At 43.1% G+C, this 14,243-nt stretch overlaps 1 protein-coding gene across 4 annotated transcripts in view; it reads left to right on the plus strand.

Annotated features, from left to right (window-relative positions):
* The window catches only part of CD302 (CD302 molecule), a 33,993-nt gene that overhangs the window by 581 nt on the left and 19,169 nt on the right, over nucleotides 1-14,243 (plus strand). For all 4 annotated transcript variants that reach the window (XM_089328290.1, XM_089328291.1, XM_051849544.3 and 1 more), the window contains exon 2: nucleotides 13,508-13,618. Coding sequence is in view for 2 of the 4 variants with exons in the window: in XM_051849544.3 (XP_051705504.2) it covers nucleotides 13,508-13,618 (111 nt within the window). In the remaining 2 variants the exon portion in view is untranslated. The remainder of the gene's footprint in view (nucleotides 1-13,507; nucleotides 13,619-14,243) is intronic.

A 14,243-nucleotide genomic window follows, 5' to 3' on the forward strand; every position in this document is an offset into this window, starting at 1 on the left:
ACGTGAGCGGGCGAGGGCTCGGGTTTCGCTCAAGTCTTGGGATTGAAAAATCGTGGGAGTGTGGTGCCAGTTGCCTCTGAAGAGACTGCACGAATAGTCATTTCCAAAGTTAACTCCTAAGGAAAACAGTTCTACCCGCATTTCCTATGAGTATGGAAAACAAAACAAAAACAGGATTTCCACACACGCGTGTCAAAACGATGACGGGGGCACTCTGGGGAAGACTTCCATCCAAAAATTCCGGGAATTAAAGAGCAAAGTCAACAAGAAGACCGTGCTCGGACAAAATGATTGTGCAAGCCACTTTCCCCCCGCGTCCCAGCAGTTGATGTGCGCTCCCGCTGGAAGCCTGCTGCGGGGCGCGCGGGCGTGGAGGCGGCGCGCTCACCACCTGCGGCGTGCCTGCGCGCTCTCCGCAGCTCTCCTGGACGCTTTTGCGGACCCGCGATTGTGACCAGTTGTGCCATCTGCTGCCAACTGGAGGAGCAGGATGAAGATGGGCTGCTGCTCCCGCCGTCTAGACTGAGCACCTGCGTTTTGTCCAAGACAGGACTGGCCTCAAGGCTGGGCAGGCTGAGCTGTTTCTGGAGGGTGTGCGCTCCGCTTATGCATCCCCAAACCCTCCCCTGCTATAATGGGAGTGCCCGTTTGACCCACCCTCTTGGCTGCCATGCTGTGCTTGAGACTTGTGGGGAAAATACCAGTTTCTAGATTTTTTGATATCCCTCTTATTCAGTGAAGCTACTTTGAGCAGCAGAAGACAGACTTTTCTGTGGAAAGTTTTGTTCTTTTCCTTTTCCGAGTCCATTGTGGATAAATGGGCGTTTGAAGGGCTTTAGAAGTGTAGACATTGAATAAATTAATGCTGTTAATCGCCTCCTCCTGGTCAGGGGGCTTTAAAGATTAATTTAGAAAGCACATGAGCTTTGGCCTTGGTAGTTACCCAACTTAACTGCACTTAAGTAAAATGGATACAATACTCAACAGGGCTTTTGTGAGCAAGCATTAAATGAGAAGCCTGTGTCTGGTGCCTTTGTCGGGCATGCTGTCTTGGTTTCCATCCCTTTGTTCTCTTAATACAAAACAAGAGGAAATAACTGCAACTAGGAAACTTGAGTACCACTGCATGTGTATTGGATGTTGATGTTCATTGGGCAGTCACGTGCCTGATGGTATAGGGGCTGAAAAACTACTTACATGTTTTTATCATGGTATCTCACTAATAATCTATCCAGACAAGATCAGGAGTCAAGAGCTTTATTGAGGTTATCATGAAATTAGCTGAATAGCGAGATCTTTTTTTTTTTTAAAGATTTATTTATTTATATGAAGGAGTTACACAGAGAGAGAAGGAGAGGCAGAGGGAGAGAGAGAGGTCTTCCATCTGCTGGTTTATTCCCCAGATGGCCGCAACAGCTGGAGCTGCACCAATCTGAAGCCAGGAGTCAGGAGCTTCTTCTGGGTCTCCCACACGGGTGTGGAACCCAAGGACTTGGGCCATCTTCTACTGCTTTCTCAGGCAATAGCAGAGAGCTGGATGGGAAGTGGAGCAGCCGGGACTCGATCTGGCCCCATATGGGATGCTGGCATTGCAGGTGGCGGCCTTACACACTACGCCACAGCGCTGGCCCCAAATAGTGAGATCTTAATACAAAAGCTCTTATTGGAATTACTTTTTTAAAAAATCAGTGTTGAATTGGAAATCATCATTTTTGTTCTTGATTACTTTGGAGTTTATTAGTGAAAATGATCTTATGTTGATCCTGAAAACCACAATGGACAAAACTTTCTTTAAATTCCTTGAACAAGATTCCATTGCATTCTTTTTTGTTAGTTTGCTTTTTATTTTTATTTATTTATTTATTTATTTTTGACAGGCAGAGTGGATAGTGAGAGAGACAGAGAGAAAGGTCTTCCTTTGCCGTTGGTTTACCCTCCAATGGCCGCCACGGCTGGCGCGCTGCGGCTGGCGCACCGCGCTGAACCGAAGGCAGGAGCCAGGTGCTTCTCCTGGTCTCCCATGGGGTGCAGGGCCCAAGCACTTGGGCCATCCTCCACTGCCTTCCCAGGCCACAGCAGAGAGCTGGCCTGGAAGAGGGGCAACCGGGACAGAATCCGGCACCCCGACCGGGACTAGAACCCAGTGTGCTGGCGCCGCTAGGTGGAGGATTAGCCTATTGAGCCGCGGTGCCAGCTGTTTTTTATTTTTTTAAATATTTATTTGAAAGGCAGAGTTACAGAGAGGGAGAGAGGTCTTCTGTCTGCCGGTTCACTCCACAGATGGCCACAACGGCAGGAGCTGCGCCAATCCAAAGCCAGGAGCCAAGAGTTTCTTCCAAGTCTCTCACGCCATCTTTTACTGCTTTCCCAGGACAAAGCAGAGAGCTGGATTGGAAGTGGAGCAGCTGGGACTTGAACCAGTGCCCATTTGGGATGCTGGCACTGTAGGCAGCGACTTTACCCATTACGCCACAGTGCCAGCTAGATGGTCAGTACATGTTCATCAGGTTAGTGATTTCCTGTGGGTTAGCTGGAAGGAGTGAATCAAAGGCATGTTTAGACTACATCTTCATTTTGTGGTCATCTTGTAGATCAGAATCCAGGTATCTAATTGAACAGCTGGAAGGTACAACCATGGTTGGGTACCCCTGCCTTTCTCCTCTCATATCTTACCACCCTTCCTGCATTTTCTCTCTTCATCCACTCAGACCATCTGAGCACATGAACACCTGTTGGACCTTCTTCACAGACCACCTGCCCCACCCCCATCATTCAGATCGTTATTTGTGGGTTACCTCCTGGGGCTGTGCCTGAACCCCACAGGCCTTCTTTTTCACATCTCCATGATTTATCTTCAGAGCACTTCCGAGAGCATCTTGTTTGTTCATGTGTCTTCTGGTGTGGCTCATCCTACCAGGAGGGAGCCCTGCGGCAGCAGGGATTCTACTTTCTTGCGAGTTTTTTTTATTTTCACTTTTTTCTTTCAGATTATGTTACCCCTCCCATGAACTCATCTCATAATTGAAATCAAAGCATTAAATCCTTTAAATCTACTGATGCCACTTTCTCTGACCTGTGTGGATGGCACAGCTATATTGCAGGGAAATTATTTCAGATTAAATATTGTGTTTTTGTAAATTTTGAAATTTTCTATTTTTCTTCCAATCAAAAAGCAGAATTACAGTTAGGTATTATTTCAGGACTTCTTTCGCTTTTGAGATACTTTTTAACAGTTTGCATATGTGTTGAAAACTAGTTTTGGGCGGGCGCCGCGGCTCAATAGGCTAATCCTCCACCTAGCGGTGCCGGTAGACCGGGTTCTAGTCCCAGTAGAGGTGCCGGATTCTGTCCCGGTTGCCCCTCTTCCAGGCCAGCTCTCTGCTGTGGCCCGGGAGTGCAGTGGAGGATGGCCCAAGTGCTTGGGCCCTGCACCCCATGGGAGACCAGGAGAAGCACCTGGCTCCTGCCATCGGATCAGCGCGGTGCGCCGGCTGCAGCGCACCAGCCGCAGCGGCCATTGGAGGGTGAACCAACGGCAAAAGGAAGACCTTTCTCTCTGTCTCTCTCTGTCTCTCTCTCTCACTGTCCACTCTGCCTGTCAAAAAATAAAAAGAGAAAGAAAGAAAACTAGTTTTGTAATTTTTCATTGTAAATATTAAGTATTTCATTCCTTTTGTGGATTATTATAGATTTTGAAGATAAATCTCAGGACCAAATCTGTAAAACAATGGGCCAGTGATGTCCTATGAGAAATCTGCAGATGAGCACTGGCGTGCTTCTCTGTGGGTAAATATGACAGCTGTTTGCAGGGAGAAGAGGGAGGTGGACATCTTGGAAGCTGGGTGGGGAAAGGAGAGGTGGAGACTGTCAGAGAGCTCCATTTCCTTGAAACATGGGGAGATCGCGCAGCCTAAAGTAGCCTTAGAAGCTTCTGGATAGTCAGGGATCTAGAACAGCTAGCTACAAACATAGTGTGTACATATCCTATGCATAGGAAACAAAATGAACAGCTCTCCTTTCTGGATCTCTGCAGATGACTACTGCTATCATTATGGGAGAGGAGCAAAGGTCTTAGTATTGACAAGGAAAAAGAAAATCTTTGCCCTTTGTTAATATTTAGAACAAGTATGTCCCAAGGATCACTTCCTCTTGTGCTGTGCCTGCTGGGTAAAAAGAAGAACTTACAACAGAACAGCAAGTTCTATTAGATTTATCTGGTCATGCAAAATATGCCTGTGATTATGACATTTTATTCACTTAGCACATGGTAATTTTAGGTAGAGGAGCTATTACAGAAACTTTAGGAGTTATGTTAAGTACAGCTTTTAAAATTTTTATCAGACTCCTAAATTTCTGTACATATTAAATTAATAGAATTACAAAATTATAAATCCCTAAAGAGTCACTTAGCTGCATTATTAATAACAACCTATATTTTAGGACTGCTATGAGGAAGTAGAAGCAATAGAAAGTCACTTTGTAGAGAGTTTTGTGGGTAGGTTTTTAATCATTTCAGGGTTATAGCAAAGATACTTAGCTTTGTAGACAACATAGTGTAGCCTTCCACTCACAAGACGCAGGAACTGCAACAGCTTTCCCCCAGGAGTTCTACAACTTCTATTTGAACGCTTTTCTTCTCAAGCTAAGATGGATCTCCTTGACGGTGCTTAAAGCCTGTTTCTGGGGCACACACTGTGATCTACAGCATGCCATTTCGAGTTTCTGCTAATGCTGAAATGAGCCTAAGGAGAAGGCAGTTGAAAGTGTTGGGGAAGGGTCTACAGTCTGGTGACTGTTTTTCTGCACATAGCCTTCTTTTTTTTTTTCATTATGTGACTTGTAAAGTTATTGATTTTATAAGGATTAGAGAAAAAATTGTCAAGTCAAAATGAACTATACACAAATTTGATAAAATTTTAAATTTATTTTTAAATTTTATTTTATAGAGTATTTTCTTTTTCAAGAATCTTCTACTTTAATTAATTAATTTGTTACTTATTTGAAAGAGAGAAACACAGAGAGAGAGAGAGATACACACAAACACACACAGACAGATGACAAAGAAGTCTGGCTAATTCACTTTCCAAATAGCTCCAAGTGTTAGGGTCAAGTCAGCACAAAACCATGACTCAGAAATACAGCCAGAGTCTCCCACAAGGACAGCAGAGACCAACTTCTGGAGCACTCTGCTGCCTCCCAGAGTGCATTGCAATGGAAGCACAAATCAGACATTGCATTACAGGATGTGAACGTTCCTGAGTGACTTCTGAACTGCTGTGCCAGACGCCTGTCCCTTAGACAGTATTTATTCTCACGTATACTTATTCAGCTATTCAGCTGTGGTCTTGTTGCTAATCATTGTCATTGTCTCACTCTCTTCCTTGCCAGGGGTCTTGTGTTTGCTCTTCCTTCTGCCTGACCTATCTATCCATGTGACTTTTTCCTTCAGCTCCTTCAGATCTTTATATATCACCTTTGTAATGAGATTTTTCCAAGACATCTTTGTAAAATTGCAACCCTAACCCTGGCCCCACACTCAGTCTTTCTTCTCTGGTTTTTCTCAACACTTACTAGTTCCTGTGGTTGCCAGCCTCTGTGATGACCACATACTCTTGTGTAGACCACTCCCACATATAATAGGGCTGGCCTGCGTAACTGGGATGGCTGATTTTATGTGTCAACTTGACTAGGCTTAAGAATGCCTGCAAGACTAATAAAGCATTATTTCTGGATGTGTCTGTGAGGATGTCTCTGAAAGAGATTAGCATTTGAGTCAGTGAGGCTGAGTAAAGAAATTCCACCCTTATCAGTGTGGGCAGGCATTATCTATATAGTCACTTGAGGTGCTGGGTAAACCCCCAGGCTGCCAGGTTCACTCTCTCTGCTTCAGTGGAGACATCCATCTTCTCTTGCCCTTGGGCATCGTTGCTCCTAGTTCTTGGGTTTTTAAGGACAGAGCAGGAAATGATGCCTTACATAATCCAGTGAGGCACATAATCCAGTGAGGCACTTGCATCTCACTCTGGTTTGAATCACTAACTCTGGGAGAAGCCACCTGCCATATCGTAGGGACCCTCAGGCACCCCTGTGGATGAGTCCATATGGTTAGAAACTGAGGCTTCTGGCCTGAGGCCAGCTCACCATACATCTGAGTGAACTTTTTGCTGGCAGATCCTCCAGTCCACTTCAGTTGTTAGGTTCTGCAGCTCTGGCCAACATGTTGAATACAACTTCATGTCGGACCCCAAGCCAGAATCACCCAGCTAAGCAACTGCTTCCAAATTCCTGACCTAGAGAAACTGGGAGATAATAGGTCTCATTTTAAGCTGTTAATTTCTTACATACCAGTAGACCACTTGTACACCATCTAACATACAAGTTTGCTTCTTTACCTTGCTTTTGGGTATCCATTTTAACTAGAATATAAGCTCCAGGAAGGCAGCAATTTCTTTTTGTTTACTGTGGAATCCTGGCATCCTAGAACAATTTTCTCATCACACTCCCTCAGATAGGTACTAGTGTTATCCTCATTTTACAAATACAGGAAACTGAGGCATAGTAAAGTTACATAACATACCAAAGATCATGTTGTCCAAACCAGACTTTATGTCACAGTCTAATATACTTAACCACAGCCTTGTACTGCCATACTTTTGTTCATGTTATCCTGCGGCATGATTTAAGATAGGAGGATACTTTTTATTAAGGGTGCAGTTAGGGGTTGGCACTGCAGCTTAGTGGGTAAAGCCACTGTCTACAGTGCTGGCATTGAATAAAGAGGAAATACCTGTATCTATTTCACTGGGTCATTGTAAAAATTAGGAGAAATGCTGCAATATTAGGGGGGTATTTAGTCTCATTTTAAGATGCCTGCATCCCATACCAGAGTACCAGGACTATTGAGAGGGTAGTTGGTTTTTTTTTTTTGTTTTTTTTTTTTTGTTTGTTTTGTTTTGTTTTTAGTTTGTTTGAGACAGAGAACTCCCATTAGTTGGTTCACTCCCTGAGTGTCTTTAACCTGGTAGCTGAGTTCTCACACATAGGGCAGTAGAATGTCCAGTGCAAGTTCAGAGCAACCAGAGGCTCAGGAGGGTGAATGTTGCACACTTCATGGAGAATTGATGTATGAGCTGCCACTGAAACAAGAGTGAGTGTGGATCAGTGGCTTAGAGGTCAGAAATCATTTTAATTTAAAAGGCATAAGAACTACAAGTGTACAAAGAAGTAACAAAGCAACACTTTGCTTAAGTGTTGACTGTTTTTTGTGTGTGCTTATTAGGCTTTATTTCATATAAACTATTTTAAACATTATTCATTTTTTTGTATGTTCTTTTGTAAAATACTGTCTGTAGCTTTGACTAGAAATAATACAAGAAAGCATTTCTCAACCCATGGTTCAGGAACTTCAATGATTTTAAAGGTGTTTCTGCTGTTGTTAAATGTGGTAATGGAGACTGTTTCCATTTTATTTTATTTTCTCAATTCCATAAGACTGAAGAAAAAAGAGCAACATAAGGCATCAAAAGAAAATAGGAAGGGTGGGAATTTGGCTTAGAGGTTTAAGGTGGAACTTGGGACTTCTGCATCTGCTGTGAGATTACCTGAGTTTGAGTCCTGGCTCCTCTCTCCTGCTACTGCACACCCAGAAAGGCAGCAAGTGATGGTCCAAAGACTTGGATCCCTGCCAGCCAAATGGGAAAACTGAATTGAGTTCCCGACTCCTGGGCTTGGCAGACCCAGCCTTTGCTGTTGCATGTATTTCAGGAGTGAAATAGCAGATGAGAGTTCTCTCTCATTTGGTGTTTCTCTAATAAATAAAGTAAAGGTTTTTTTTTTTTTTTTTTAAGAAGAAGGGAAATAAAGTAAAATAATAGTCAAACTTGCACTTCAGAGTTTCTCCCTTTATCACATTCACTTTCAGTTACATTCTGGAAATGCTTGTTTTTGCTAACCTGACCTAATATATAACATTCTCTTGAGATAGGGAGACAATAGGGGGAGAAACTTACCTTCATATACTGTGTGTTTTATGATATTCCCTCTTTCTGGGCTCTTTCTGTATGTCAAACTCTCATTAGTGAAATGTACACGTTTACATTTTAAAAAATGGTTTTTTTATTTGAAAGAATGACAAAGAGAAGAGGGAGAGACAAAGATTTCTCCATCTTCTGGTTCACTCCTCAAATGGTTACACTGGCAGGGCTGGGCCAGACAAAAGCCAGAAGCGTGGCACTCCAACCAGATCTCCAACATGGGTGGCATCAGCCCAGGTACTTGGGCCATCTGCTGCTGCTTTCCCATTCTTGATGATGGGGCCTCATAGCCTAATCACCTCTTAATATTTATTATTTGAAAGTCAGCATTACACAGAGAGAGGAGAGGTCTTCCATCTGATGGTTCACTCCCCAGATGGCCGCAACGGCTGGAGCTGGGCTGATCTGAAGCCAGGAAGGAGCCAGGAGCTTCTTCCCGGTCTCCCACGTGGATGCAGGGGCCCAAGGACTTGGGCCATCTTCTACTGCTTTTCCAGGCCATAGCAGAGAGCTGGACAGGAAGTGGAGCAGCCGGGTCTCAAACCGGGCTCCATATGGGATGCCGGCGCTTCAGGCCAGGACATTAACCCACTGCGCCACAGCGCCAGTCCCAAGCCTAATCAACTCTTAAATGCCCCACACCATCTCCTAATATGTTACAGTAGCAATTATCTTTCCATGTAAGTTTTGGAAGGGGTCTCTCAAACTACAGCAGGCAGTAATCCACTTCTAGATGAGAATACATACATAGAATTTTCATAGTAACATTCATTGTAATGGTCATGAACTAGAAACTACCTCAAGTATTTAACAGAATGGACATATTTATACAATAGCAGATAGCAATGAGAAAAAACCAGCAAGTACTCACTATACCTTGAAAAAAGGATATATTGGGTATGATTGCATTGCTGTAAAGTTCAAGACAATTAGAACTAATCTGGAGTGTTAGAAGTTAGGATGGTGATTACCTTTGGAAGGGAGTTGTGACCGAAAAGGGTCTGTGTTCTGTTTTTTTATTTGTTGATGACTATATGGGTATGTCCATTTTATGAAAATATACCAGGCTATTTGTTTATGACGTATGCATTGAAGGTATGTGTATTTCAAGATAGAGTTTACAGAGCCAGCATTGTAGCACAGTGGCTTAATGGGTTAAGCCTCTGTTTGCCACTCTGTTATCCCATATGAGTGCTGGTTCAAGTCCTGGATGCTCCACTTCTGATCCACCTTCTTGCCAATGAACCTGGGAAAGAAGTGGAAGATGGACCAAATACTTGGACCCTTGACACCACATGGGAAACCTGGATGGAGTTCTAGGCTCCTGGCTTCAACCAGGCCCAGCCCTTGTCATTTTGGCCATTTGGGGAGTGAACCAACGGATGGAAGATTCTCTCTGTCTCTCTGTCACTCTTTCCTTTCAAATAAATAAAATATGTTTTTGAAGATAAAGTTTGCCTTTTAAACAATATACCAGTAAAGGCATTAGAATCAGCAGCAGGTGAATTTAGTTGTGTTGTGAATTCAGAGTATTGTATATTCAGATATAAGAAACTTAAGATGCCTCAAGGAAGAAGTGGTGGATCTACAGGAAAGGGATTGTTTAAGGTGTGAACAGGTGATAATTAAGGCACTTAAAAATGAAGAAAAAGACTTACTCAGCAAAATATTTTAAGTCCCTATTATAGTATAAGAGCTATCTGAGGTATTGGGGTTCCCACGAGCAGTAAGATTCAGTCCTTATTTTCAGAGTGCTCACTGTCTAGGGGAGAAAGATACCAGGAATCATGATGGTTACTCAAAGCTCCGTATTTGGAGTTCTTTACCCTAGGAACTGTGCTGTGCAGTTTTGCAGCATTTCTCCTAATTTTTACAGTGACCCAGTGAGATAGATACAGGTATTACCTCTTTATTCATGAGGAAACACAAGAAATAACATATACTATCCAAGGTCTCACCATCAAGACACAAACCCAAATCTGTCTCACTTCAAAGCTGTGTACTTCCTGGTCATTCACCACTGATGACAGCTTTGGAGAGAGAACTGTATGGTGTTGCTTCAGGCTAAAGCTGAAGTAAATTCAAGTGGTGAGTTCTTGGACAAGGTGTAGAGACAGAGGTCTGGACTTCAAAGGATAAACAGAACATTTGATGATCTGTTAGCGGATTCGAAGAAATGGAAGTTGTTCCTCTGAGTAAAGGCCAGGCTTTCAAAGAAGGTGGCAGAAATGTATAGTGCACCTGAGATGGCTGAGTGTTTTTCTCCGGAAGAGGATACGAGGGTCTAGCTGCTTCATGCACAGGCTTTGAATTTAGGGCCTTGTTTTCAGGGTGTTTGAATCCACCTCCTTAATCTTTCTGAACTTCCTTGTGTTATGAATATTGGAAAATTATTGCCCATTTTGTTTGCTTATTTGGAGGGCAGAGAGAGAAACGGAGAACTTCTGATTCACTTCCTAAATGCCCACAATGTCCAGAGGTGGTCCACACCAAAGTCAGGTAATGGGAGTTCAATTTAAGTATCCCAGGTAGGTGACAGGAACTTTGAGCCATCACCTCTGCCTCTCAGAGCCCACATTAGCAGGAAGCTGGAGTCAGGAAACAGAATTGGTAATGGTAGGTATGGAACTCAGGTACTCCAATGTGCTGTGGTCATCTTATCCCACTAGGCTAAATACCTACCATAAATACCCAATCTGCGCATTCCATTTTATAGCTAGGTTTTCTTCCTTACTATTTAATTATGAACATTTTCCCAAAGAAAGTGCTTGTTACCAAAATGTCTCTATTCGGCTAATCTTTACGCCACCATACTGTGAGAGTTCTGGATACTTGCCAGAATTTAAGCCAATGTAATCATACATATAATGCAGGTGTTTACATAAAACTGCAGGCAAACAAAACACCTACCAATGAAGTAAATTGTATCTTGGGCCATCTACACTTACCCCAGTACATCTTGGATAGTTTAGCCACTAAATGTGGTAGAGAGAGATCAGGGAAAGCTCACATTTCACACTCTGGCATAATTTTTTTTAAAGATTTATTTATTTATTTATTTGAAAGTCAGAATTACACAGAGAGAGGAGAGGCAGAGAGAGAGAGAGAGAGAGAGAGAGAGAGAGGTCTTCCATCCGATGGTTTAATCCCCAGTTGGCTGCAATGGCCAGAACTGCACTGATCTGAAGTCAGGAGCCAGGAGCCCCCTCGGAGTCTCCCATGTTAGTGCAGGGGTGCAAGGACTTGGGCCATCTTCTACCGCTTTCCCAGGCCACAGCAGAGAGCTGGATTGGAAGAGGTGCAGCCGGGACTCAAACCGGCAACCGTATGGGATGCCGGCGCTTCAGGCCAGGGCATTAACCCACTGCGCCACAATGCTGGCCCCTCTGGCATAAATTTAAGTGGCATGTTGTATTGATTACATTATTGATTCAGCTACTATAAAAGTGATCTGAATTAACAATAGCTTAACAGTATAGTTTATTTTTCTCTCATTATGATCTGAGTTGATATGACTGCTCCACCTAGGATTCTTCCCCTTTTATTGTCCTGTTATTCTGAGAATGTTTCAGTGCCCATACAATTAAAGGTGGTTAATACAGTTTAACCAGTAGGAAAGGAGAAGTGTGGTGTGAGGAGTATGTGCTTTCCTTTGAAAGGCAAGATCTGTATGATGAACATTTTGTTTCTGCTAACACCTCATTATCCAGAAATTCCCACAGGACTGGGAAATCATCTAACTTGGTGGCCTTGTGCTCTGAGCTGTGAGAAACCGAATTCAAGCAGTAGCGATAACTATTCTGAGCTTAGTAAAACCAAGAGTATCAGGAAATTTAGATTAACATAGCTGATTGGTAGATTCTGATCTTTGTAATAGGGCATGCTTCTACTTGCTTTTTATTATTATTATTATTAAAGTTTTAATATATGCAGAGCTTAAACACCAAAATGTAGGGCTGGTGTCATTGCCAGTGTGTGGCACAGCAGGTTTAGCCTCTGCTTTTGGCTGTGGCATCCCATATCGGAGTGACAGTTCAAGTCCTGTCTGCTCCACTTCTGATCCAACTTCCTGCTAATGTGCCTGGGAAGGCAGTAGATGATGACTCAAGCACTTGGGCATCTTCACCCATGTGGGAGACCCAGGTGGAGTTCCTAACTTCTGGCTTCAGCATTACACAGTGCTGGCTGTTGTAGGATTTGGAGACTGAACCAGCAGATGGAAGATCTCTTTCCCTCTCTGCTGCTCTACTTTTCAAATAAATAAGCAAGTTTTTTTTTAAATGAAATAAAACTATGTAGGTAAAATCACTGAGATAGTAAGAGCACTAAGATTTTGTCTATATAAACCTAAGAGAATATGGAAGCTTAATGCTTTGTGCTCCATTATTCACTGGGATTAAGTTAAATCCTCTTCTGCTTCCTCTTTTTTTTGCCAGTGAAATTAAGCTCTTGCATACCTGTGCTTATAAACTATTGAAAATTCCAGGGGCCGGCATTGTGGCAGACTAGGTAAAGCTGCCACCTGCTACTCCTGCATCCCATATCGCCACCAGTTCATGTCTCAGTCGCTCTACTTCCAATCCCTACTAATGGTATGGGAAAAGCAGCAGCAGATGGCCCAAGTGCTTGGGCCTCTTCCACCCACCAGGAGAACCCGAATGAAGCTCTTGACTCCTGGCTTTGGCCAGGCTCAGCCCTGGCCATTATAGCTGTCTAGGGAGTAAACCAGCAGATGGAAGATCTCTCTCTCTCTCTGTCTCTGTCTCTTTCCCTCTCTCTATGGCTCTGACTTCCACGTAAATAAATATTTTTTTTTTAAAAAATTCGATTGTTTGCTTAAAAATGCACATCATCCTAATGAACAAAAGACAACCAAGGTAGAAATGATGGAGACACCCTCTGCCTTACTCAGCAGAGGAAGAATTCGGTGACAGCAGTAGGTTGAAGAGTCTCCTTTGATGAAGTGTTAAGGACATTCACCAGAACACCAGCCTTATTTTCCCGAGCTGTATGAAAGTATCTGATGATTCATAATCTAACAGCTTGTTCCCCTCTCTGTTCTTGGGGGTATCATTTGAACGAAAGACCTTCTAAAACTCTCAGACCTTTGAAATGATACACTGCAAAGACAACCTTCAAAGAGAAGCCTGGAATTCTGATGGTCTCTCTTCCTTGTTTGTTGCTTTGGTAAGAGGGCTGTAATTTATGTATCTGAATTCCTAAAAAAACTTATTTGAGTCCGTAGCTTTGCTCTGTCTGGTCAGAATAGAGTCATTTCCACATTTCTCTTTTCCACAGGTATAATGGATAGAGACAAGTTTGTATTACACTGATTTCTTGTTTTAACAACGATTTAACAAAGGAAACTTCATTTTTATGTGTGGGGAAATTTAGTGTCTAATGTCCTTATCTTCAGGAATTTATGTAGTTCCTACTCTGAAGTTAATTAATAGTGTTTTTCTTTTTCCATGTAGACTGTCCTTCTTCCATCTGGATTCAGTTCCAAGACAACTGTTACATCTTTCTTCAAGAAGCCAGTCAAGTAGAAAGCATAGAAGATGTCAGAAACCAGTGTACTCATTATGGTAAGGGAATTCCTCTTCTTTGTTTTTTTCCCAATTAGTTACTAATGTTCACTGATTTCTTTTTAAAAATGGTTCTTATATCTCACGTTTAGTTTGGTCCTTAAAATTAATGTAGAACTTTTGTTCTACCACACAAGCCACAGGCAGTGCCCTGTGCCAGGCACTGCAGTTAAACATATCTATTTAAGTCTATCAAGTATTTTATTGACCTCTTTTTTTATGAAGAGAAGGAATTTAGTTAGTTATTCAAGGTCACTCAGGAAATAGTTGGCAGAACCAAGATTCAAACACAGTTTTGTTGGATTTTAGGCATGGAGGTTTTTTTTTTTTTTGACAGGCAGAGTGGATAGTGTGAGAGAGAGAGACAGACAGAAAGGTCTTCCTTTTGCTGTTGGTTCACTCTCCAATGGCCGCTGCTGCCGGTGCACTGCGGCCGTAGCATCGCGCTGATCCGAAGCCAGGAGCCAGGTACTTATCCTGGTCTCCCATGGGGTGCAGGGCCCAAGCACTTGGGCCATCCTCCACTGCACTCCCTGGCCACAGCAGAGAGCTGGCCTGGAAGAGGGGCAACCGGGACAGAATCTGGCGCCCCGACTGGGACTAGAACCCGGGGTGCCGGCGCCGC

This window comes from Oryctolagus cuniculus, chromosome 3, assembly GCF_051225735.1.
Source record: "Oryctolagus cuniculus isolate XC-2025 breed Fujian yellow rabbit chromosome 3, ASM5122573v1, whole genome shotgun sequence".
Lineage (NCBI taxonomy): Eukaryota > Metazoa > Chordata > Mammalia > Lagomorpha > Leporidae > Oryctolagus > Oryctolagus cuniculus.